This window comes from Solanum verrucosum, unplaced genomic scaffold (assembly GCF_900185275.1).
Source record: "Solanum verrucosum unplaced genomic scaffold, falcon-dt-bn FXZP01000163.1, whole genome shotgun sequence".
NCBI lineage: Eukaryota > Viridiplantae > Streptophyta > Magnoliopsida > Solanales > Solanaceae > Solanum > Solanum verrucosum.
The window spans coordinates 898,813-921,667 of record NW_026020379.1 but is presented as its reverse complement, the minus strand read 5'-3'; the positions used below and the strand labels follow the sequence as shown (position 1 = coordinate 921,667).

The 22,855-nt window shown below is 34.1% G+C and overlaps 2 protein-coding genes across 2 annotated transcripts; both read left to right on the top strand.

Moving 5' to 3' along the window:
• The first annotated feature begins 3,195 nt into the window (after positions 1 to 3,195).
• Positions 3,196 to 13,122, top strand: LOC125838932 (putative methyltransferase At1g22800, mitochondrial). The gene is made up of 12 exons (XM_049517934.1): positions 3,196 to 3,433; positions 4,006 to 4,145; positions 4,304 to 4,384; positions 6,478 to 6,556; positions 7,827 to 7,968; positions 8,071 to 8,140; positions 8,271 to 8,335; positions 8,421 to 8,499; positions 9,551 to 9,638; positions 12,326 to 12,390; positions 12,505 to 12,594; positions 12,666 to 13,122. The coding sequence occupies exons 2-12, from the start codon at positions 4,029 to 4,031 to the stop codon at positions 12,783 to 12,785; spliced, it is 996 nt and encodes a 331-aa protein (XP_049373891.1). The 5' UTR covers positions 3,196 to 3,433; positions 4,006 to 4,028; the 3' UTR covers positions 12,786 to 13,122.
• A 6,306-nt stretch (positions 13,123 to 19,428) lies between these two features.
• Positions 19,429 to 21,592, top strand: LOC125839014 (probable LRR receptor-like serine/threonine-protein kinase At3g47570). The gene is made up of 2 exons (XM_049518011.1): positions 19,429 to 21,115; positions 21,207 to 21,592. The coding sequence occupies exons 1-2, from the start codon at positions 19,429 to 19,431 to the stop codon at positions 21,590 to 21,592; spliced, it is 2,073 nt and encodes a 690-aa protein (XP_049373968.1).
• Positions 21,593 to 22,855: the final 1,263 nt, after the last annotated feature.

Sequence of the window (22,855 nt, the reverse complement as noted above, 5' to 3'; positions counted from 1 at the left end):
TCATTGTTAGGTAACGACGAAAAGTCTCGTTTTATGTAATGACCGATTTGGTGTGATCGCATTGTTATCTTAATATTTTCTTTTATTTTTTCTTTATCTATTTTATTTAATAATCTTATTTTATTCTTTACCCTACCTCTTTATAGTAGCTCTACTCCGTTATTGATGTGACATTATGACTTATCTAAGTTGTAACGATGGAGAACGGTATGATCTATTCAAATGTTGTATTCATTAAAACAAAATACTATACGATACAATATTTATTGCTTGAAAAATTCATTCCTTACTATAATTCATTGTGAAGAAACAACAGACTTAATGAATCTATATGATACAGTCGAAAAACTAGTCACATTCATTTCAAGAATATATTTAGATCTTCGGAGTGAATCACAAATAGTAAGAGAATAATTTCCCTAATCAAATGATCTTCAAATTTCTCACTTTCTCAAGTCTTTCCAAATCGATCAACTTGAAAATTTCTAAAAGATAGTCTGTATATATATTTGAGCATGCTAAATATTTGGTATGAGTTATTAGCTACATTGTATTTGGAGACTGTACATGTTAAACACTCGGAAGTTGTAATGATTTGCATGATCGTTTTGTTCTTTTGAATTAATTTTCCTACGTTGAACCTTCTCATAGTTTCATTATGTTATTTATGACTTACGAGAATGGATGACACGATTTTCAAGGTGATCAAATAAGAATTGAGTGAGATTTTTAATTTTGAAAGTTGAGAAGTTTGACCAAACTCAACATTTTGGGTTAACAAGCTCAAAATGGAATTCTAATAGTTTCATTAGGTCCGAAAGGTGATTACTGACTTGGTTGGATGATTGATATGAGTCCCGAGACATTCGGTAGGCATTTTGGACCATTGGATAGAAAATTCTATTTTTCTTAAAGCTTAGAGTTGACCAAGGTCAACATTGGGTTAAGATGAGCCTAGTAAGTTTGGAACGTGTTTTACCACTATTAATTTGTGTCTGGAAGGTCTCAGATTAGTTTTGGGTACTTGATCAAAGTTTGGAGTTTTAATCATGCAGTTAGTTCCTTTTGAAGATTAAATCAAAGTTTGGAGTTTGAACTATAATTCCTTTTCTCTATTTTCCATATTGAAGAAACGAAAAATGGTCAGATTTTTCTTTTATACTTGTAAAATAAATTATATATAATCTCTATTATACTTTCTTGATATATTTATTTTTATTTTTCTACGTTGAACATATATTTACTCCTAAACTGTTAAATTGTTATTTTGTCTCCACCTATATTTCCTATGTGGCCCACAATTTTTTTTTATTTCAAAGATTCTCAAACCCTGACACCACCTTGTGTATGATTTTACACGTATTGTAATGCAATTTCTCTCTAATGAAGATATGCCAATACAAGCGAGAACAATAATTCAAGCAGATAAGCAAGGACAATCAAAGCTCAGAATAGAGAAATGTCATAACACAAATCATATATGGATCAAGTTAAAAGACTACTATTAACAGGACAAACAAATACTCATAGGAAAGGTTACATGACAAAAAAAAAAAAGAAAAAGTCACTCTCCATAGTGTGTAGTATGCTGTAATTCAAGCGTATATAATCAAGATTGGAAAAATACCTATGATATCCTGAACTAAGATGAAGTGGTATCAATTCTCTTGAGTTCAATGTGCACGAGCTAAGGATGAATTATGTTATTTTTTTCGATTAAGGTTGATTCAGGTGATGTACAAGGGGATTAGGTCCTTTACCTTGATTGATGTAGATGACAACAGTGTTGAACTGAAGAAGTCTTCACTGAGTCAGATTCATGGTGCTCATGAGATTTTTGAACACCCAAATGGATACCATTCAAGCTTAACACAATTTTTCCATGTTTGATTCGAAGAGAGAAGGACTTCCTGTAGCTCCATGGACGACCAACGTTAAGCTAATAGGAACGCCGCTTGGTTTTGACAATTCATTTCCTTTTTATTTTTCGATCGTTTCAACTTGTTGCTGATGATTTTTTTGTTTTGGGCTTGGGTCACTTTTGGACCCAAGTCATTTATGTTTGAACCTTCTTTTTATTCAATAAATGGTCCTTGCCCATATTTAAACAAAAAAACAATTAAAAAAAAAACCTGACACCACCTATTATCACGTTTTTTTTTAACTTCTTTACACCACCAAATTTAGAAATCTTGTTTAAATTCATCCTTTTTACATCAATAGAATTTTCGTTACATTCTTATAATATCCCACTTTAACCATAAACATTTTTAAATTTTTAGAACTTGACCAAAAACATCTCTCAATTAACTTTCTCACTAAAATTTGAAGAATATTTTTGATAAGGATATAACAAAATGTTTAGTGGATGATTTTGATCATAAACTCACCAAAACTTACCTCGAACACACGGTAAATAATACTCCCTTCGTGTAAAAAAGAATGACATCATTTCCTTTTTAGTCTGTTTAAACCTCATTCTTTTTTTGGCAATATTTTAATTTCAACTTTTCACGTGACATGTTTAAGACCATAAGATTAAAAGACAATTTTGTACATTTGACATAACTTTAATTTAGGTACACAAGATTTAAAAGTCTCCTTTATTTTCTTAAACTTCGTGCTAAATCAAACTAGGTCATTTTTTGTGAAACGGAGGCAGTAACAACTAGTTCATATACGAGAGTGATGATCCCTCCTTCCAAAACACCCAAGTCTCGACCTTTTTTCGAATCCGACTCTTAGCCTTAAAAAATAAGGCACTTGTCTTAAGCCTCCAAATTTGAGTGTCCCAATATTTTTTTAGCAATGATAGAATTATTATAGGCTTCCTTAAAAATATTAAGTAGTTTGTTTTAATTTGTTTCTATTATTTACTTTAATTTATTTCAAAAAAATGTTTTCGTTTTGTCACTACATGATATTTTTAAGACTTTGATGTATTTTATATATTTTTAATTTAAGTCTATAAGATTCAATAATCTTATATATTTTTTTAAAATTTTAAACTTCATATCAAATCAAAATCAACAAATAAATTAAAACATAGAGAGTATTGTATATAGAAAAAATCATATAAAAAAAGAAACAATTTTGCAATTAAAAATAATGTTTTACGAAATATGCTAAAAACTTTACATTTTTGAAAACTAAAAAAATAAACTTTAAATAAAATAAATGTTATAATTTTTTCAAAAAATTAAGCTCTAATTTATTTATTTTATCCACCATAAAACCACATAAAAACTCCATTGATGCAGCTTCAAAACTAGTTAATCATATTCCCTCGTCTTTCCCATTGAACATAATTGTCGCAGCTCAAGTTCCAGGTTGCCGTTGGGGTCTCTGGTTGTTGGCTCCATTTGAAGTCACCGGCGAGGTGTCCAGTCGCTGAGGATTTACTGTAATATTAGCTCAATTCATCTATATAAAGGTCATTGTTTTTGAATTTTTGCTATTTCAGTTACTATTTCATTTCAATATGATTAAATCTGTTTTCTTTATTGAATTGCTAAGTGATTAGGTTATTCTGCTAATATTTTCCATACAAACCTAAAGATAATTGCCTTTCCACGCAGATCAGAGGTGGTGTTGAGGTTTTTGGAATTTTGGATGGGTTTATTTTGCAAATTGGGTCGGGTTTAATCGGTGAGTCGGGTTAAAGTAACTTAAATGCGGATCAGATTTTGAATTGTGAGAAATGAAGGTGGGAAACAAGGGGAATTAACGTTTTAGGGGTAAATGTGTGCTCAAAGTTGGACGGCAAGGGCAAATATATCAAAATGAAGTATAATGAAAGATGATTATAACTTTTTTTGAGAAGTGCAGAGGCAAAGCTAATGCTCTTTCTTTGATGGAACTCTGAATATCCCATGTCCTTTACTGTGTTTTTTTTTGGATTGAGTTAAAGTTCTGAAAACAAAAATAGGGTGTTCAAATAGGGTAAGGCTGGAGTTTCGGCTAACGGATAAATAGCTGACTCTCTGTTGGTTTGACCTGAAACAGGGCCATTGCAAAGTTAATTCACCATGAGAAGAAGCATAGCTCGGTGTCTGAGAGGCCTAAGATCCTACTGTACTGATGCCGGAGATGGATTTCAGAGCTCCAAACTCAAAATATTTGATCGCCATCTTAAGCGCAAGCAAGTAAAGCTTCTTCTTCTTCTATTGCACTACTCCATATACCTTGAATATCACCCCTAAACATCCAAATTTATTTGTGTAAAAAATCTAATTTTTAAAAAATTTCAGTTTACTTAACCATTTATACTATGTATTTTCGGTTGGATATACATGGTTGGCAGCGTGATAGAGCGGCGTGGTTGATGAAGCCAAAGGACTCTCTTGTTGATACTGTGGCTGAGAATCTACTGGATCGATTGGAGGTATTTAGTTTAGCCTTCTTTTTTCCTTACTTTTTCTTGTACAACTAATTTTCGCGAGGTTTTTGGTTTACAACAACAACATAGTGACATACCTATTGTAATTGCATAAACGGGATAGAGAGGTTGTTTCTGATAGACCCTCGTCTCAAATGAATAGCTTTTGAATCAGAATTGTAAGAAAAATATGACAACAAAAGAACTAGATACAAAGCAAATGAATTAACATATAGTAATACACATTGAAGAAGAGAATACACCACTAGCCCACTACCAAATAATAATAAAACTAATACTGAGAAGAGGTGTGGAGGAGGCTAGCCCCGTACCTTTCTCAAATAAGTGCAACAACACTCGGCTACCTATTAGCCTTCTACCCTTATCCTTGACCTTCATACCTTCCTATCTAGTGTCATTAGGGTCATGTCCTCGGTAATTTGTTTCAACCATATTTATGTTTTAACCATACTGAAACAACAACAACATAGTCAGTGAAATCCCACAAGTGAGGTCTGGGGAGGGAAGAATGTATGCAGACCTTACCACTACCTTGTGAAGGTAGAGAGGCTGCATCCAAAAGACCTCGTCTCAAGTGCAACAAATCCCGGTATAATGACGAAGGAGCCAGTGAAGAGGACTTTATTTAACCATACTGCAAAAAACTAATTTTTACTTTTTATGTTCCTGTCATTTCTAGTTTTGAGTATAACTTTTCTTCCTATCCATGCTGAAAGGTTGACACTGACAAAAGAATTAAACAGTAACACCGATTAGGGAGGAGAAAGTAATGACATACAAAAGGAGGTGAGTTAGAACATTATGAGCATACTCTACCATCTAATAATGAACTCCATAAAATTACAACTGGTTGGAAAGGGTTTAGGGTAGTAAACTGTTGGCCAATACTTTGAAAACTCATATGCAAACCATGACCATATTTTTTATCATCCTACCTCAAATGGGTCATTATTAGATTGAGTATCCCCTGGTTCAATTGAATGCTATATGTTCAAACTAACAAAAATTAATTCACCTTTTCATGATTTCACTACTTTACTCCTGTTATCTGTGCTCTATTTGCTATCCTTCACAATATAACAATGTGTGAGTAGTTGCCCCTTCTGAAGATCGATGAATTTAGTGAGTTGATAGAGAAATATATGGGTTCAGTTGTATCGTTCTTTAAATAAAGATTAGATTACCTATCATATTAAGGTTAGGATATTATGTTCAGAAGGATGCCTAATTACCATTTTTTTTAAAAATTTGGTGAATACGACTAGTAAATTTTGACATCGTGTGCACTAATGTACTTCCTATCACTATAAGATCTATAACTATTGTTTAAGAAACAACAGTCAGTTTTAGATTTTGAGAAGATAAAGTGGTAGGTGAGACACCTTCTTTTCTAATAAGTCGTCTATCCAAATCATCTGCCTAGCGGGGAAGTCATATAGCTTAGGCTTGGGTAGTTGGGCTGCATGTCTTTTAGGATCCTAGATAACTCATGTTCTCTTAAGTGTCATTTGGTTCATGGATTAATTATTGTGAATTTTATTGCACAATTTTTTATGCTATCAGCTGTGAATATTAATGCAGGGATTGTTATGCTTGAATAATACAAATAATGTAGGAATTGTTATGTAGTGTATAATAATGCACTCAATTGTTTATGCAGCAATTGCCTATTTTAAGGGTATTTTCTTTTTAGATAGCCAATTCATAGATTCTCACATAAGTTATGTCAGTATTAGTAATGGAGTTTAATTCCAAAAGTTAATAGCTGCATTAGTGGGTTTATGCCGAAAATCGAGTGTTGTACTAGTTAGGTAGAGATTTCATTAGTATGCTCAGTTAAATACTGCAAAAGAAATACTGTATGCTGAATTTATGCGAGGAATATCTTTCCTTATGCAGCCAGCAGAATAACCCCTAATAGATTGGGATGCCATGGATCTGTTGCTACACATATGACTAAAAACAATTCTATGAGTTTGTTGTTGATATACATTAATTGCTTGTCTAATGAATTGCTTGTGCTTTAATAGTGTCTCATCTAACAAGAGTTCAAGATTTACATCTTTTTTATTTTGCAGGATTGTAAGAAAACATTTCCTACGGCATTGTGTATGGGGGGTTCTCTAGAAGCTATCAGACGATTACTGCGCGGACGCGGTGAGAAGAAAGTTTCTTGAGTCACATGTTTTAACTATGGTTTCTTGATATTACTTGGTTTTTGACTTGTCAGTCCAAAAATTTCATATTAAACATTACTTTTTGAAAAAAAAAAACGATGCTTTCATTTTGCATAATTGTTAAGGAAAATAGTGAAATTTTATTTAGTTAGTGTAGTAGTAGTTAAACATGTCTTACACACTATAAATTTAATAAAATCATACTAGCTTGAAGCAGTTACTTCTTTGGATTTCTTGTCTCCTCCTTTTGGGTGTTATATACCTGGGGTTGCACCACCCTTGAATGCGTTTATCTGATAAATTATTTTTAATAGCTATTAAGTAAGTGGAGCGATATTAGACAAAATTGTGGTACCTAAACTTAAATGATTTAGGTATGCAATATCCTAGGAGAATGACATGATGATCAAGATGCAAGTATCCAATGAAATAGACGAAGTGCGCGCAAGTTGGTTCGACACCATTGTTATTAAAAACTAGAAAGAAAGAGATAGAGAAAGGACCAATTATGCCATATCAAGGACTTGAAAACCCAATTTATCATTGATATTAAAGTAGAAAGAAGAGATAGAAAAAGGACCAAAAATGCATATCAAGGACTTGAAAACTCAGTTAAAGAATTTAACAGTTCTTGCACCCAGAGGTGTGGTCTAGTGATCAATGAAGTGTGAAAGGTTTTGGGAGACCAAGGATCAACTTCCAGTAGAGATAAAAAACACTAGGGCCTAGGTGATTTGTTTCCAACTGCCTAAGTCTTATGGGGGAGTTACCTGGTACTTATACTGGTGGGAGGAAGCTGGTAACCTATACTATTTATCGAGATGCATGTAAGTAACCTTTTTCCTATTGTTTGTTCATTTTTGATATAAAGAAGCAATTCCCAGTGATGCTTGAATAGATCTTTTCGGAATCCTTCAGCCTCACTTAGGCTTGTAACCTTTTTGGGCATCCTCCATTTGCCTTGAACTACACATATAATTATCTTGCATTTTCAAAAGACAAAAATAACAGTACTCCATAAGATGTCTCCATTATAAAGACAGATCTCATTCATTCATCTGTCACTAAGTCACTTGGGAATATGATTCTTAGAAGAAATTAGCCCGCCAACCAAAAATAATGCTCAAACCAACTTTGGCTCATACTGGAATTGAGTAATAATTTTGACCTTTCACGAACCATTTGATTAACATGCTTATATTGTTCCATGAAACTAGAGCATGATTTTGGGAGTACCTGTTGCTTTTCAGGTGGCATCGAGAAATTACTTATGATGGATACATCATGGGACATGGTAAAATTGTGTAAAGATGCTGAGCAGCAAATGCCAACTGATAACATTGAAACATCATACGTTATTGGTGATGAAGAATATTTGCCCGTGAAAGAAAAGTACGTGTAACTTTGATGCTGTCCTTAATGAATGATGGGAATACCTTATTGACAAAGTAAGAAATAACATCCTTTTTTCATTCTGTTGTTTCACATGGGAAGTTCTGTTGACCTGGTCATTAGCTGCTTGGGACTCCATTGGACAAATGACCTTCCTGGTGCAATGATACAGGTGCTTGCTGTATTTGGTTGGACGCAGACAGATTACATTTCCCTCTAGTATTTAGTCATTTTCCTTTTTCATTCTTGAACTTCAAATGGCATATCACCAAAGACACTTACTATAACTGTACTTCTACCAGAGCAGATTGGCTTTAAAGCCAGATGGCTTATTCTTGGCGGCTATTCTTGGCGGAGAAACATTGAGGTATTTCACTACCATTATATCAAGTGCATACAGTCTCTATGTTTGTAGAACCTAAATGTTCGTCATCTTGTTGATATTATCTTAGGGAGCTGCGGATAGCTTGCACTATTGCACAAATGGAGCGTGAAGGAGGCATCAGTCCACGATTATCACCCTTGGCACAAGTATATTTTTGAAATTTGGCTATACACTGATTCTGAAAATTGTTTCATAGGTCTAGGATTTCTAAATATAATCAACACTAGCAGTAGTTTTGAAATTCCTAGAGTAATGAATCTTTAACAATCTTATATACAAATATTATTTATAAAATCTTACAACAGATGCTTCTAGTCAGTTTGTCATGGTGACCAATTTTGGCCACTGTATCTTTTGAAATCAAAGATACAGTGGCCACTGTATCATGGGCCATTTTTTTTTGGAAACATAGGTCTTAGCACTTAAGGATGTATTACATGAGCTGAATTTGTCTAATTTAGTAAATTGACTATGCTCTTACTTTTTTGTTTCATATCAGTGGGTCAACCAAATTTCTTTTTTGTTAAGTTTCTGTTTTAATTCAATTGATGAACATTCCCGTATAACATAGTTGTTTCACATTTCTCAAAAAAATGATAAGACCGTTTCTCTTCGAGATACACAATTTCTATTGTTTTGCATTCATGGTAGTATGACTTTGGCATGTTGAGTGGTTATAGTTTTCACTTAACTGCTATTTGAGAGAAGGGAGTGTCGGAGTATATGGAATGAGGAAGGATTTTTTTCATTGCCAAATGTGGATTTCAGTGTGTGGACGGTCTAGTGAAGTTCTGTTCAACTGCAGTCCGCAATGTGCATTGTTTTCTACTAACATTAAAGGTTCATGGCCTGCCGAAGGATTACCTGCTTCTCTGGCAGTAACATGTCATTTCTTGTAATTTACCTTGTACTCCTCTTCCATCCCTGGGGAATGGGGTAACTTTAAGGAGGCAGTTATATATCGCAATCACAATGAACACTGGAAACATGAGCAAGAATCTCTAAATTTTATATAGAGCATTGCCATCATGGCAATTGAAGACTCAGCTATTACTTCATTGTTGGTTATTAAGCTATAAACTGATAAATATTATATATTGTTCATTAGATGAAGAAAAGGTTTGTGTTGAACTGTGAAGAGAAACTCCCCAAAAAGAGAAGGCATCATGTGAAAGAGCATATATTTTTTTGCTGCAGGTGCGTGATGCTGGCAATCTCTTGACTAGGGCAGGCTTTACTCTTCCTGGGGTTGACGTTGATGAGTATACAGTTCGATATAGCAGTGGTAAGAGTTATGCTTCATGCTTTGGTTTCCAATCTTGTATTCGAGCAGACAGTGGCAGGAACCTCCTGTACCTTGCATGAATCCATATCTGGATATTAAGATTTTAACAGCAATGCCCTTGTTATGCCGCCTTGCTCTCCACTTTTTGCTTGTACTCTTTTCTAGCTTTCTGTAATGTTTTCTTTTATCATATATATGGACATACTTTCTTCTAAATCTATCAGGTCTCCCACATCATCCACAAATTCCTGTTTACACCCAAAATAAAACAAGGACTCAATTCATCTTGGTCTTCTTAATGGAGTTGCTTTTGTTTTCAAAACATCTTGATGAGTTCCTTTCTTTCCCCGCTATCCACCTTATACAAACTGAAATGAATTTTCCATCTGTCTTTCTCTTCATTTCTTGTATCAATTCCCTTCCAGTGGTTCAGAAGCTCCAGTGTGGTTCTAGGAGCGAACCAAGTAACCGCAATCATAGAAGATAACATGTGCCACAGATATGTATTGAGCATTATTTTCTACTTCCTGTCCACAAAGAAATCATCTTCTGCAAATCTGGAAACCTCTTCTTTGTAAGTTCTCATGTTTTACACATTCCTTTTTCACCACTAACCAAACAAAACAGGAATACTTTTAGAGTGATTTTGATCCTGCAAATGTGTTTCCAAGGCCACACCAGTCATTGAAGCATTATGGTTTAGATTCCAGTATGCAGCCTTTACTGTAAATGCATCTCTGATATTCAGCTTCCAAACTAATTTATGTATGGTTTCTGATGTACCCTTAAAAGATTCTAGAGTTTGGAGGAAGTTAGAGAGTCTTTCTAGTTCCCAATCATTTCAATAATCTTCTGAAGCTCATATTCCATCCTTTGGGGCTCCAGACTTGGCTTACCAGTGCTTTTTGTTGAAGACTTGGAGGGAATAAGCCAGGGAAAAGGTTTTTCAAACTTCCTTGCCCAATCAGTGTTCTTCCTAGAAATATGTCTTCAAGGCAACTTTGATCCTGATATTGCTACTGAAAGCTGACCACAAGTTTCTGATGGTCTTCCAAATGGAATTCTCTTTCGTTTTTATAGTATTCTTAATTTTTATTTTCTTGTGAGGTGAGACGGAATTGACCTGGTAGATTTCTTTACATAGAAGAAAAAATAATTCTCTTAAGTTATGCACATCAGGAAAGTAGTGAAGAGTTCTATACATCAATCTCTTTTTAAAGCTTTTGTGTGACCAGTCATTTTATGGAGCTTAAAAGGTCATGCTTAACTCGTTGCCTCTTTCTATCTCCCTGCTTTTGCACTCTAAGTATCTCTTGTGTTCTATTTGATTTAGATATGTCTCTCAATATGGCACACTCAATGCATGTAAATTGTAAGGTAATCTACTTAAAAGATTATTTCTTTTATAGTTCTGCGAGATATATACACTTTCAGGCGATGTTGCTCATACTCTTTGAAATTGCCAATAGGTGCATGTTTGATACTTAATAAATAGTGTGCATTTTTGGAGGATCTGACATGGGTGTGCCACCATCTTGGAGAGTCCAAACAACACAGCTTCCAGGAATTTAAACTTAACCCTGCTTCAGTCAAATCTGAAAGCTTTTGTTTCACTAGTTCTTTCCTATATCTGGAGCTTCAGAACCTTGACAGTTGTTGCCTTCTTCTTCCCCCCTTCTTTTGGCAGTGTGCAATGTATATTTCATTCCTTTTCCTTTAGATATATTTTTCGGGATGAGTCTCAATTGTTGCAAGCTTATGTATTCTGCAAACTAGAATTCCCAGCTGATGTTCTTATTTCTGTCTATTTTTGATGGATCATTGAGAATTCTCATGGAGGATCTACCTGCCTTCTTAACAACCAAAGTGTCTTTGCCTTTTAGATAGTTTTTATGGGCAAAAAAAGATTGTCATTGGGCTCGCTAGAATTATTTGTCAGCTAGTATCTTAGCTAACATCATCATTAGTGACCACTGACCAAGAGGTCAGATCTTTCAGAGGACTAAGCATCATTGTTATTGTTGAACATGTTATACAAAAAAATCAAGAGTTTTATCACTCGAATATATTGAACTTTATTATGAATAAAAGCTTTTACTGGGTTGAGTGATGTATCCAGCAGGAGCAGGTTGGCTTAGTTTTGTAAGTCTTATCAATTCTAGACAGCTACTGCCTTTATACTGTTCTGCTTAGCTTGGAAGAAAGAGAGGTGCATCAACATTGGTAGATTACGGCCCTGGTCTCTGTCAAAGTCTAAAGCCAGATTTAGCCCCCTTGAAACCGCTTATTAATCTAAAAATATAAGGCTAAATCTGTAAGTGTCCTTGTTATTTTCACTTCACTCCACTCTCACATTTTATCTGATTATTTCATTTATGTCCGACCACTTTATTTTCCACAAGATTCTTAAAAGTTTTTTGCCAATTTGAGCTTAAGATTCTAGCTATTGAGAAAATGTGTAGCCAATATGTACCTAACCGGGTGTGACATGTTCGTTTTGTGGTCATCATTAGAAATGCCCCTTCATTTTATTATTCAGAGTAGCAATAAACTTTCTTGTATTTTGGTTGTGGATAAGCTTGCACATCTGCAATGCCATTGAGGAAGTATGCATTTCTACACTCATTGAATTACATAGTCTTTCTATATTGAATTGATTATCTTTCTTTGTTTTGCTTGTGTGGCAGCTTTGGAGTTGATAGAACATCTCCGTGCAATGGGAGAAACTAGTGCTCTACTGCAAAGGAGCAAGGTGGTTTTCTGCTGAAATTCCTTTTATCTTTTCAACTTGAGAAGAATTGAAATTCCTTAATTAATTGTCTTATTGGTTTTAATCACTCTACCATCCACCTTCTCCATGGATTAGGTATTGAAAAAGGATACAGCCCTGGCCACAGCAGCTATTTATGAGTCAATGTTTGCAGCCGAAGATGGCACAATTCCAGCAACATTTCAGGTGATTTAAGAGGAACTGATGCTGAAAGTTCTCTTTTGCTGCAGTATACTGTAATATAATTGTGTTTTCAGATAATATACATGACTGGATGGAGGGAACACCAATCTCAACAGAAACCAAAGAAGAGAGGCTCAGCCACAGTGTCATTCCAGGATCTCCAAAAGCAATTTGGCAGTGATGGTAGCTGCTGACTTACACTCGACATTCTTTATCGATGCAATTCTAACCTGTTATCTGATTCTTCTCAGCAGCTAGCAGATGAAATAATGGAAACTCCTGTTAATTTAGATACTCTCTCACACCTAATAGTTCCATAAGCACCTTTCATTATCATGCAAAATAAAAGGTAATAATCATAACTTTCAGTGTACTTCAACTTTTCCTGTCTTTTGAAAAAACCATTAGTGTATGTCTCTATTACGACGAGTTGTTGTTGAAATTGGAGTATCATTGGATTTACAAGAGTCCATGGGTTAATTTTTCAATAATTTCTTGATGTACTGTTGATGGATCATCGTTCCATTTGAAATTTTGCCTTGTAATCCGAAATGAAATTGAATATTCCCATCATTGTCACGATCCAAATTCACATGTCTAGCACTCGATACACTACCTGACCCGAGAAAACTAAACCCATATGATGCACCCTGACCATATGCATGAAATCATATTAACTGGGGAAGCCTTTTCGAAATTGTACATGTTTTCAAATCAAATAATAAAATGGTTTCACATCCAAAATCATACATGAAGAATTTCATATAAATAATAAAATCAAAATAAATTAATAATTCTGTCATGTATGTCAACATTTGAAATGAAAAGTTAAGTGTAAATCCATTTCAAATCAACTTTAGCTTGTAAAAATACTTACAAGTTTTATAGAAAAGCAAACTTTTAGTGTCTTTTATAATATTTTCTGTTATTAATATTATGATCTTTATATTTTAGTGTATTTTAAAAAATAAAATAATTTTTTTAGACAACCAATGTCTATAGTCTACAACCTACTGTGGTGTCAAATCTCAATTGGTTTGATAGCTCTTGTAATTCTCTCGATTGATTTCTCGATCATTTAACTAATAGTTATTATTTTAGATATTTTTTTTTTTGTTGAAGATAATTAAAATCAAGAAGAAAGATAATTTTCTGAGTAATAACTATTAATTGAGTGATCAGTTGAAAAAAGTCAGCTCTCCAATGCTACTCGATAGGGATTCAACTAATTATGTATGTTTTAATTGGAAAATTGTTATAACGATCGCAATGGTGAAAATAGACTTTTTCCAAAAATGATTTATGTGTAGGACGTAGTAACGAAGAAATTAACAACAAAATATTAGTCATGACTGGAAAAGAGAATTTCTTTTGTGTACATATTATAATATTATGTTTACTATTAAAAAATAATGTGAATACAAGATTTCTAATCTTGAATAAAAACATAGTGTGAATACAAGATCTCTTGTCAAAATTCCCGAAGTGTTGTTCGGAAATGAGTTATATTTTATTTTAAAATAATAATATATTTATTTGGAAAATGAGCATTTTTGACCCATTAAATAACAATAAGAGCATTTTTAGATCAAAGTATTGACGGCAAGGGCATTTTTGGACCAAACTATAAATGGAGGGCGTTTTTGTTCCTTTCATATAGTTTAAGGGCATTTTTGACCCTTCTCCCTTTTATAAATACCCCAAAAACTTCATGGAAAAATATTTCAAATTGGAAAATATTTCCATGGAAAATTGGTGTGAAAGAAAATGTTTTTTTCATTGAATATGAAAATTCCATGGAAAATGTTTTTCATGGAAAATAATTTCCTGGAAAATGTTTTTCGGGAAAACAAGTAGATTTTTGACTTATTTTCTCATGTTTGGTTGGTGAGTAGAAAATATTTTTCTAAAAATAGTTTTTAGGGTTTGGTTTGTGAATGAGATACATTTTTTCAGAAAATATCTTTTATTTTTTACTAGAGAATAGAAAATATTCTTTAGGAAAATAATTTCTGACCTCGATAATTGATCTAGGACATGACTCCAACACACGAACTAATTCTTTAATTTTTTTTAAAAAAATTGAAATTTTCTTTTAAAAACAAACTTTATTTTTATTTTTTGGAGGGGGGAGGGGGAGGGGTAGGATGGGGTAAAAATAAAAATTTTCAAAAACAATTTTTTTGGGAGGGTGGGGGTATGGGGTAAAAAAATGAAAAATGAAAAAAAATTCAATAACAATTTTTTAAATTTATATATATATATATTGGATGGGGGTCGAGGTAGGATGGGGTGAAAAATAAAATTTTTAATATTTAAAATTATTTTTCAAAAATAAACTTTTAATTTTTTTTTGGGAGGGGGGGAGGGTAAGAGGGTGGGGGTAGAAAAATAAAAAATTAAATTGAAAATATTTTTAAAAACAAACTTTTAAATTATATTTTTTGGGGTGGGGGCTGGTAAGGGGTTGGGGTAGGTGTGGATAAAAGAAAATGAAAATTTTAATTTTTTTTTTTAAAACCAAACTTTTTTTTTGTGGAGGGGGTAGGGGTAGTCAGGGATTGGATGAGGTAAAAAAAATCAGTTTTAGAAGTTGAACTATTTCTTGTTATTTAAGTCAACTAAACAAGAAAAAAATGAAAAATATTTTTCTTCGTACCAAACAACCGGCAACAAAAGTCCTAACATGTGATTTGAAAATTGAAAGTAACAGTGCTTGCATTTTCTTATTCATCAGATATTTCCTACTTCCAATTCAACTTTGGAAAATTATCTTGGAATTGTATTTTTCTATTCATCAGAGAGTGTGTACAAGAAGAATATTTAGCTATATATATAAACACAAAAAATAGCTAATCACCATTAACAAACTAGCTAACTGCCAAACTAATTATTACTAATTGGGATAAAGATCCGGTCAAGTATAATTAGATCAAGTAATATTCAATTGCCTTATAGATTCATGCCATGTGTACTTGTCACGCCCCGAGCCTACACCCTGGGCGGGACCGGCACCCGGAGACCATTTCTAGCCCCAAGCGAACCCTTGGCCTGGCTTTCTTAACTCAGCGGAAACCTCAACAGAATAACTCAATGCAATGCAATATTACAAAACAACTTAACTTATAAAATATGGCCATAAAGGCAACTCGAATCTCAAAATAGAATATTTACATATATATATAGATGAGAGACTCAAAACTAACTGACTGACTGTCTGTCTATGAAGCCTCTAAAATACTGAGATGGATGTTGGGACAGACCCCGCAACATCCTAATAAAACAAAAACTAAGAACACAAAATAATTGAGTCCTCCGGAATGCAAAGAGGCTCACCACTGACTCTGGAGTGCTCAGCTGGATCAACGACGTGCAGGATGCTGATCCGGGGTACCTGAATCTGCATCATCAAACGATGCAGGCCAACTGGCATCAGTACATGGAATGTACGAGTATGCAAGCTGGAAAACTAAGCAACAAAGGCTAGAAGGAAAACTGGAAGAAACTGAATAGCTTACCTGGCTCAACTTAACTCAACCTGACTGACTTCTTTCAATATAAGGCAATTTAAAACAAGTGCGATATAAAGAAAGATTGCTTAAAACATGCTATGAACTCTGTGTGTATACAAGGATACAATAAGCCTGAAATGTGTATAAAAATACAATGAACTGATGTATATAAAAAATACAATAATCTCTGTGTATGAAAAATACAATAACTGCTGTGGGAGTTTCTCTAACCGACAACCATCACATAAGAGCTATAGTGATGATACAGCGATCGACCTCACGCTGCCAGAGCATCTTATACCCGGCCAAAGGTATAAGACCTGAACTGCCTAATGGATCCACTAGTCTAATCTGAAAAGGATTCATCTAAAAAGTATGATCCTTTTCTACCCATGGTGGCTAACATGGTTCTATGGGGGCTGTGGGTTCTTTGAACGCTCCCCCAATTCGGTGCTCGATACTACTCCCAAAAATGTACTGGCTCTTATGTTTTTAAAACATATTTCTTCCTGCTGATATGAGATAATTACTCAAAAACTAGCCCGAAGGCTTTTTGGAAATCTCAGTTTCCAACCTTGTTTAAATGTAAAAACATTTCTTTAAAACTTCTTTGGGAATACATAGTTCCCTAATAACTTTGAGAAAAGAACTCAACTTTAAACTCTTTACTTTACTTGAACTCTTGGCTTGATGTGAAACTCTTAACTTAACATGAAACTCTTAACTTTTGACTTGACTTGAAACTCAATACTTAACTTGGAACTTGAGCCTTAGAATGAAGTTAAAACGTTCAATGAAGACTCTTGGAAAACCTTAAAGACTTGCTTTGACTTACTTACTTCTAAGCTTGACTTCACTTGACTTGGAAACTAACTTCACTTGAATTGGAAACTAACTTCACTTGACTTGGAAACTAACTTCACTTGACTTGTAGTTTTACTTGACTTTTGGAAGTACCTTGGAGTGTTGGAAACAACTAGGAAACATAGGTATAATACCTAGGAACATGTATAAAAAAAGAAATGGTGAATGAAAGGGAAGGATTGATGTCCTTGGCACTAGGAGAGGTGCAACAGCCCAGCCCCTTTTTCCCCAAAAATCCGACTTTTTCCCCTTGTTTCTTTCCAATTCTAAACCCTCTCAACCTCAAGGTTTCAGCAGCAACACTTAGAATCATAAAGACCCTTATTATACAATAGATTCAACTCAAAAATCACAGCCAGAAATCTGTACTAAATCAGCAAGAACTTCAACACAACACCACTACAACTTCAACAACCAATAAATCTTCTCTTGGAATTAAAAACGAGTTGGTGTGTGGGGGTATGAACCAACCAACACTAAGGATCATAAAATCCCTCAATATACAATAGGTCACAACTCAAATACACAGCCCAATCCTGTCCCACAACCAACAATAACTTCAACAACACAACTAACAACATCAACAACAACTAACAACTTCAACAACTTCAACAACAAATCCAATCTCTTCTCAAATCATAAAAACGAGCTTGGTATGTGGGGGGAAAGGATAAACCCACACTAAAGACTCACATACCTTGATAGGGATCACCCCCGACGAAAATCCACAATGATCTTGACAAATCTTGTTGATCTCCTCTTTCTTCTCTTCTTCTTCTCCTTCTTCTCTTCTTCTTCTCTTGAACCCTAACTCTTTCTCTTTCAAAATGGGACAAAATGATCCAAATATCAGCCTAATACAACAATATAAGCTCAAAAGAAATTATTTGTGAAAAGACCAAAATGCCCTTAAATTTCCGGAACGGAATCCCTGCCAACTGCCCAACTTTCAAAGATCATAACTCGCTCATACGAACTCGGAATCGAGCAAACTCAGTGGCGTTGGAAAGATCGTTCCACAAGCTTCGAAACCATAACTGGAACTACTCCTAAATCATCCTGATCTAGGAGTTATGACTGCTCAAAGTTGGCCAAAAACTCACTGATTTCCACACTTAGCCAAATTTTCCAGATTTTAAATTTTTCCAAAAATGACTATTTCCAAATTTCAAGCTTCTTCATATTCATTTTTAAATTGTCGGATGTTACAGTACTATATGCTAATTTATAGTTGAGATCCATTTAAATTATATACTCATCTTAATAATAAAAACAATAAAGTTGTCAACTATTTTTATTTTTTAAAACTATCAAATAAAGCAATTAAGTGTACCCAAACTAATATTTTCAAGATAAACTAATACTTTCTTAATTTTTTTTTCTTGACCGGACCTAATTATACTTGACTGGACCTAATCAGCTTGTTACCTATATATATGTGTCCATAGTTGAGGTTGTATATAGTAAAATAAAAATAGAGCAAGTTAAGAAGCTTTTTAGAATTTTTTGAAAACCATGGCCTATTATAATCTTGACAAAATCTTCCTTCTCTTATTTCTCTTCACATTTAGTACTCCCTCAAAATCAGATAATATGACAGATATTGAAGCACTCTTTGCTATCAAGAATGAAATACTTGATCCCTTTGAATCATTGATTACATGGAATGAGTCTGTTCCTTTATGTCAATGGCATGGCGTTGTATGTGGAACGCGAAATCAACGAGTCATTGAACTAAACCTTCTTGACCATAAGCTAGCCGGTGTGTTATCACCCTTTGTTGGAAATTTGAGCTTCCTCATACGACTAGACATCGGAAACAATACCATTTCTGGCAATATCCCTCCTGAATTAGGCCGTTTGACAAGCTTACGCCATCTATATTTGCAAAACAATTCATTTTATGGTGAAATTCCTGTCAATCTATCGTTTTGTAGTAACCTCGTTGAGTTATGGGCGTACAAGAACAATCTTGTAGGTGTTCTTCCAAGGGAGCTTGGTTTACTTACCAAACTCAAATATTTTGATTTCGGTTACAACAAGCTCATTGGTGAAATCCCAAAATCTTATGGTAACTTTTCAAGTCTATTGGAAATGTACCTTTTGGATAATGATCTCGAGGGTAAAATCCCCGATGAGTTTGGGAAACTGAAGAGTTTGGAAATATTTGACGCGGACTTTAATTGGTTATCTGGTAGAATTCCGAGCTCATTGTACAATCTTACCTCCTTGAAAGTCATTGATGTGTCATTTAACCAACTCGAAGGTACTCTGCCTCCGGATTTAGGGATCAACCTTCCTAACCTGGAGTGTCTCAGCATTAGTGAGAATCAATTCAGTGGATCGCTTCCTTAATTCACTTTTCAACCTCACAGGACTCGCGTACCTTTATGTTGGAAAAAATGACTTAGGAGGACGTGTTCCTAGGTTCGATAAGTTGCATAATTTGTATATTTTAAGCATGGAAAATAACCAATTTGATAATGACTTGACCCTCATGTCCTCCTTGACAAATGCAACTAACCTCAACCGTCTGTATATGCAAAACAACGCGTTTGGAGGGACATTTCATGAGTTTTTCAGCAACCTTTCAAGTAATCTGGCGTTTGTAGACTTGTCAAGCAATCAGTTTTCAGGACATATCCCGATAGACATTGGGAAATTCGTCAACTTGGAAGAGCTTAGGCTGAGCGGAAACCAACTCACAGGTATCATCCCTTCGACTATTGGGAAGCTTTATAAGCTACGATATTTACACCTGTCCCAAAACAGAATTTCGGGTAGTATACCCTTTTCCATTGCAAATCTGAGCCTTTTAACAGAGTTAAATCTTGATCATAACAATCTTAGAGGTAGAATACCTTCAAGTGTTGCAAAATGTCAAAGTTTGTTGTACCTTAACCTGAACCAAAACAATTTAATCGGTTCGATACCTAAAGAAATTTGTCTCATATCTTCCTTAGTTGTTCTAAACCTTTCTAGTAACAACTTGACTGGCGCACTTCCCAAAGAAATCGAAAGCCTGAAAAATCTCTTATCATTAGATGTCTCTTTGAATAATCTCAATGGTGAAATTCCTAGTACACTTGGGAGTTGTGTGACAATTGTTAACTTAACAATGAAAAGGAATTTATTCCACGGGATTATTCCTTCCACTTTCAGTTCACTAAAGAGTCTTCAAGTTTTAGATCTTTCGCGGAATAAGCTATCAGGTATGGTTCCAAAGTACTTGGAAGGATTTGCCTTACATTTCTTAAACTTATCGTTTAATGATTTTGAAGGTGCCCTTCCACAACGAGGCATCTTTGAGAACGCGAGTGTAGATTCTTTCGTTGGAAATCCTAGAATCTGTGGTGGTGTACCTGGCTTGAAACTTCCCAATTGCAACTTCAGTCATTCAAAGAAAATGAACTTTAAGCTTGTTATTTTAGTAATATTAGGAATTTTGGGGCTAGTTGTTATGGTTTGTGCTTTTTTCTTCTATCGATTCGAAAGGTCCAAAAGAACATTTCCTTCATTAGATAACAATCTAAACCAACTCATAGCTATGTCCTATCAAAGTATTCTCAAAGTTACCAACGGGTTTTCTACGAGCAACTTGATTGGTGTTGGGAGTTATGGATATGTTTATAAGGGAATTTTAGAAACGGATGGTAAGCACGTTGCTATAAAAGTATTGAATCTTTTACAATATGGAGCTATCAAAAGTTTCATAGCAGAATGTGAGGCCTTGAGAAATGTTAGACATCGGAATTTAGTTAAGCTACTTACTGCATGTTCTGGTGTTGATTATCATGGCAACGAATTCAAGGCATTGGTTTACGAGTTTATGGCCAACGGAAGTTTGGAGGACTGGTTGTATCCAGATAATTCAAGACCAAATGTTCAGCCAAGAAGGTTAGGATTTCTACAAAGGATGAATATTGCTATTGATGTTGCTAGTGCAATTCATTATCTTCATAATGATTGTCAAATATCAATAGTTCATTGTGATCTCAAACCAAGCAATATTCTCCTTGACAATGAATTGGTTGCCCATGTTGGTGATTTTGGATTGGCAAGATTCCTACATCTTACTGATGAAACCACTTGTAGAATTCAGACAAGCTCTTCAACTTTTAAAGGATCTATTGGCTACATAGCTCCAGGTAAATTTCATTCTATATAAATGTCTCTAAAGACTTTAGTGACTCTGAATGCAATGACATTAACTCAATTGCCGCTATATTTTCATTGCAGAGTATGGTATGGGAAGCGAGGCATCAACGCAAGGTGATGTGTATAGTTTTGGTATCGTCTTGCTTGAAATGTTAACTGGGAAAAGACCAACAGATGACATGTTTGGCGGCGATTTAAGCCTTCATGATTTTGTTAGGAATGCCATGCCTGATGGAGCACTTGAGATAGTAGATCCAGTTCTTAATTTTGAAGAGGAAGAGATAAGCAGAGAGAGGTCTCAAATTCCAAGGTTCATGAGAAGGCAAAAAATGGTAGAGGGTTTGATTTCCTTATTTGGAGTTGGTATTGATTGTTCAATGTATGATTCAAGTAAAAGAAAAAACATGAAGGAGGTTGTTAGAGAGTTGTGTTCTATAAGAGATTCTCTTGTTGGTTGTACAATATGAAACACTTTTTCTTGTTTTGTTTCCAATAAAATATTATGATGAATAAATTGAATATAATGTATTGCTTATTTTAACTCAAATTTGTTCTCATCAACAAGAAAGAATTGTAGTATATGTTTGGTATTATAAGTCAATTAAAACTACATAAAAAATTAATGTATTAAGCAAATAGAGCCGTTATATATATCTCAGTTGAACGTAGATTTTATGGATAAACACGCGTAGAAGCATTTCTAGATAAACATTTGATCTAGTCAACATCTAGGTGTGTTTCACTAACCATTGAATGATAGTTCAGGTTGGAAACTAACACTCTCAATAGCTCATATATAAAACTCAATAAAATAGGATAGTTTCAATGTATTTTTGACCATCAACTCAAAAATAAAAAGCAATTAAATTAGATAAGTAATGAATACAATGACTGAAAGACTCATGATCGTTGGGGATACACTACTCAAGACAGATAAGCATATATAATTAATTTAAGGATATTAGACATTTTAGGGAATCAACAACATGAACAAAAATGAAATATTTCATTAAAGTTTGTACCACATCAATCACCTATTGCAAACAATTTGAAATATACTTTTTTAAAGTACTTTAGAAATCATGCTCATATCATAGGGCCGAGTGCTGACCAATCAAGAATTCCTATGTTCAAAAGATGTATATTGCGGAAATGAGGATGTTGAGGTGGATGTATGGACATACAAGAAACGATAAAATTAAGAATGGGGATATCCGGGATAAGGTGAGAGTGACCTCTCTAGTAGACAAGATAAGGGAAGTGAGATTGAGATGATTTGAACATGTGAAGAAGAGATGCAAATTAAATAAATAATCTAATTATTAAATTCACTAAAGAGTACTTTAATTACTACCTCCTCTCATGTCAAACAGACCAAGTTAAGAGATGGATTCATATTAATGTTAAATTCAAAATAATTGAATATAATGTATTGCTAATTTTAACTCAAATTTGTTCTCATCAACAAGAAAGAATTGTGGTATATATTTGGTATAAGTCAATTAAAATTATATAAAATATTAATGTATTAAGCAAATAGAGTCGTTATATATGTCAGTTGAACGTAGATTTTATGGACAAACATGCGTAGAGGCATTTTTAGATAAACATTTGATCTAGTCAATGTCTAGGTGTGTTTCACTAACCATTGGACGATAGTTCAGGTTGGAAACTTATACTCTCAATAGTTCAGGTATGAAACTCAATAAAGTAGGATAGTTTCGATGTGT

Coding starts and splice junctions, on each gene's coding strand:
- LOC125838932 (XM_049517934.1), top strand. CDS start 4,029: ATGAGAAGAAGCATAGCTCGGTGTCTGAGAGGCCTAAGATCCTACTGT. Junction 4,385..6,477: donor ATCTACTGGATCGATTGGAG/GTATTTAGTTTA, acceptor TTTATTTTGCAG/GATTGTAAGAAAACATTTCC. Junction 12,595..12,665: donor CAATTCCAGCAACATTTCAG/GTGATTTAAGAG, acceptor TTGTGTTTTCAG/ATAATATACATGACTGGATG.
- LOC125839014 (XM_049518011.1), top strand. CDS start 19,429: ATGGAAAATAACCAATTTGATAATGACTTGACCCTCATGTCCTCCTTG. Junction 21,116..21,206: donor TATTGGCTACATAGCTCCAG/GTAAATTTCATT, acceptor TTTTCATTGCAG/AGTATGGTATGGGAAGCGAG.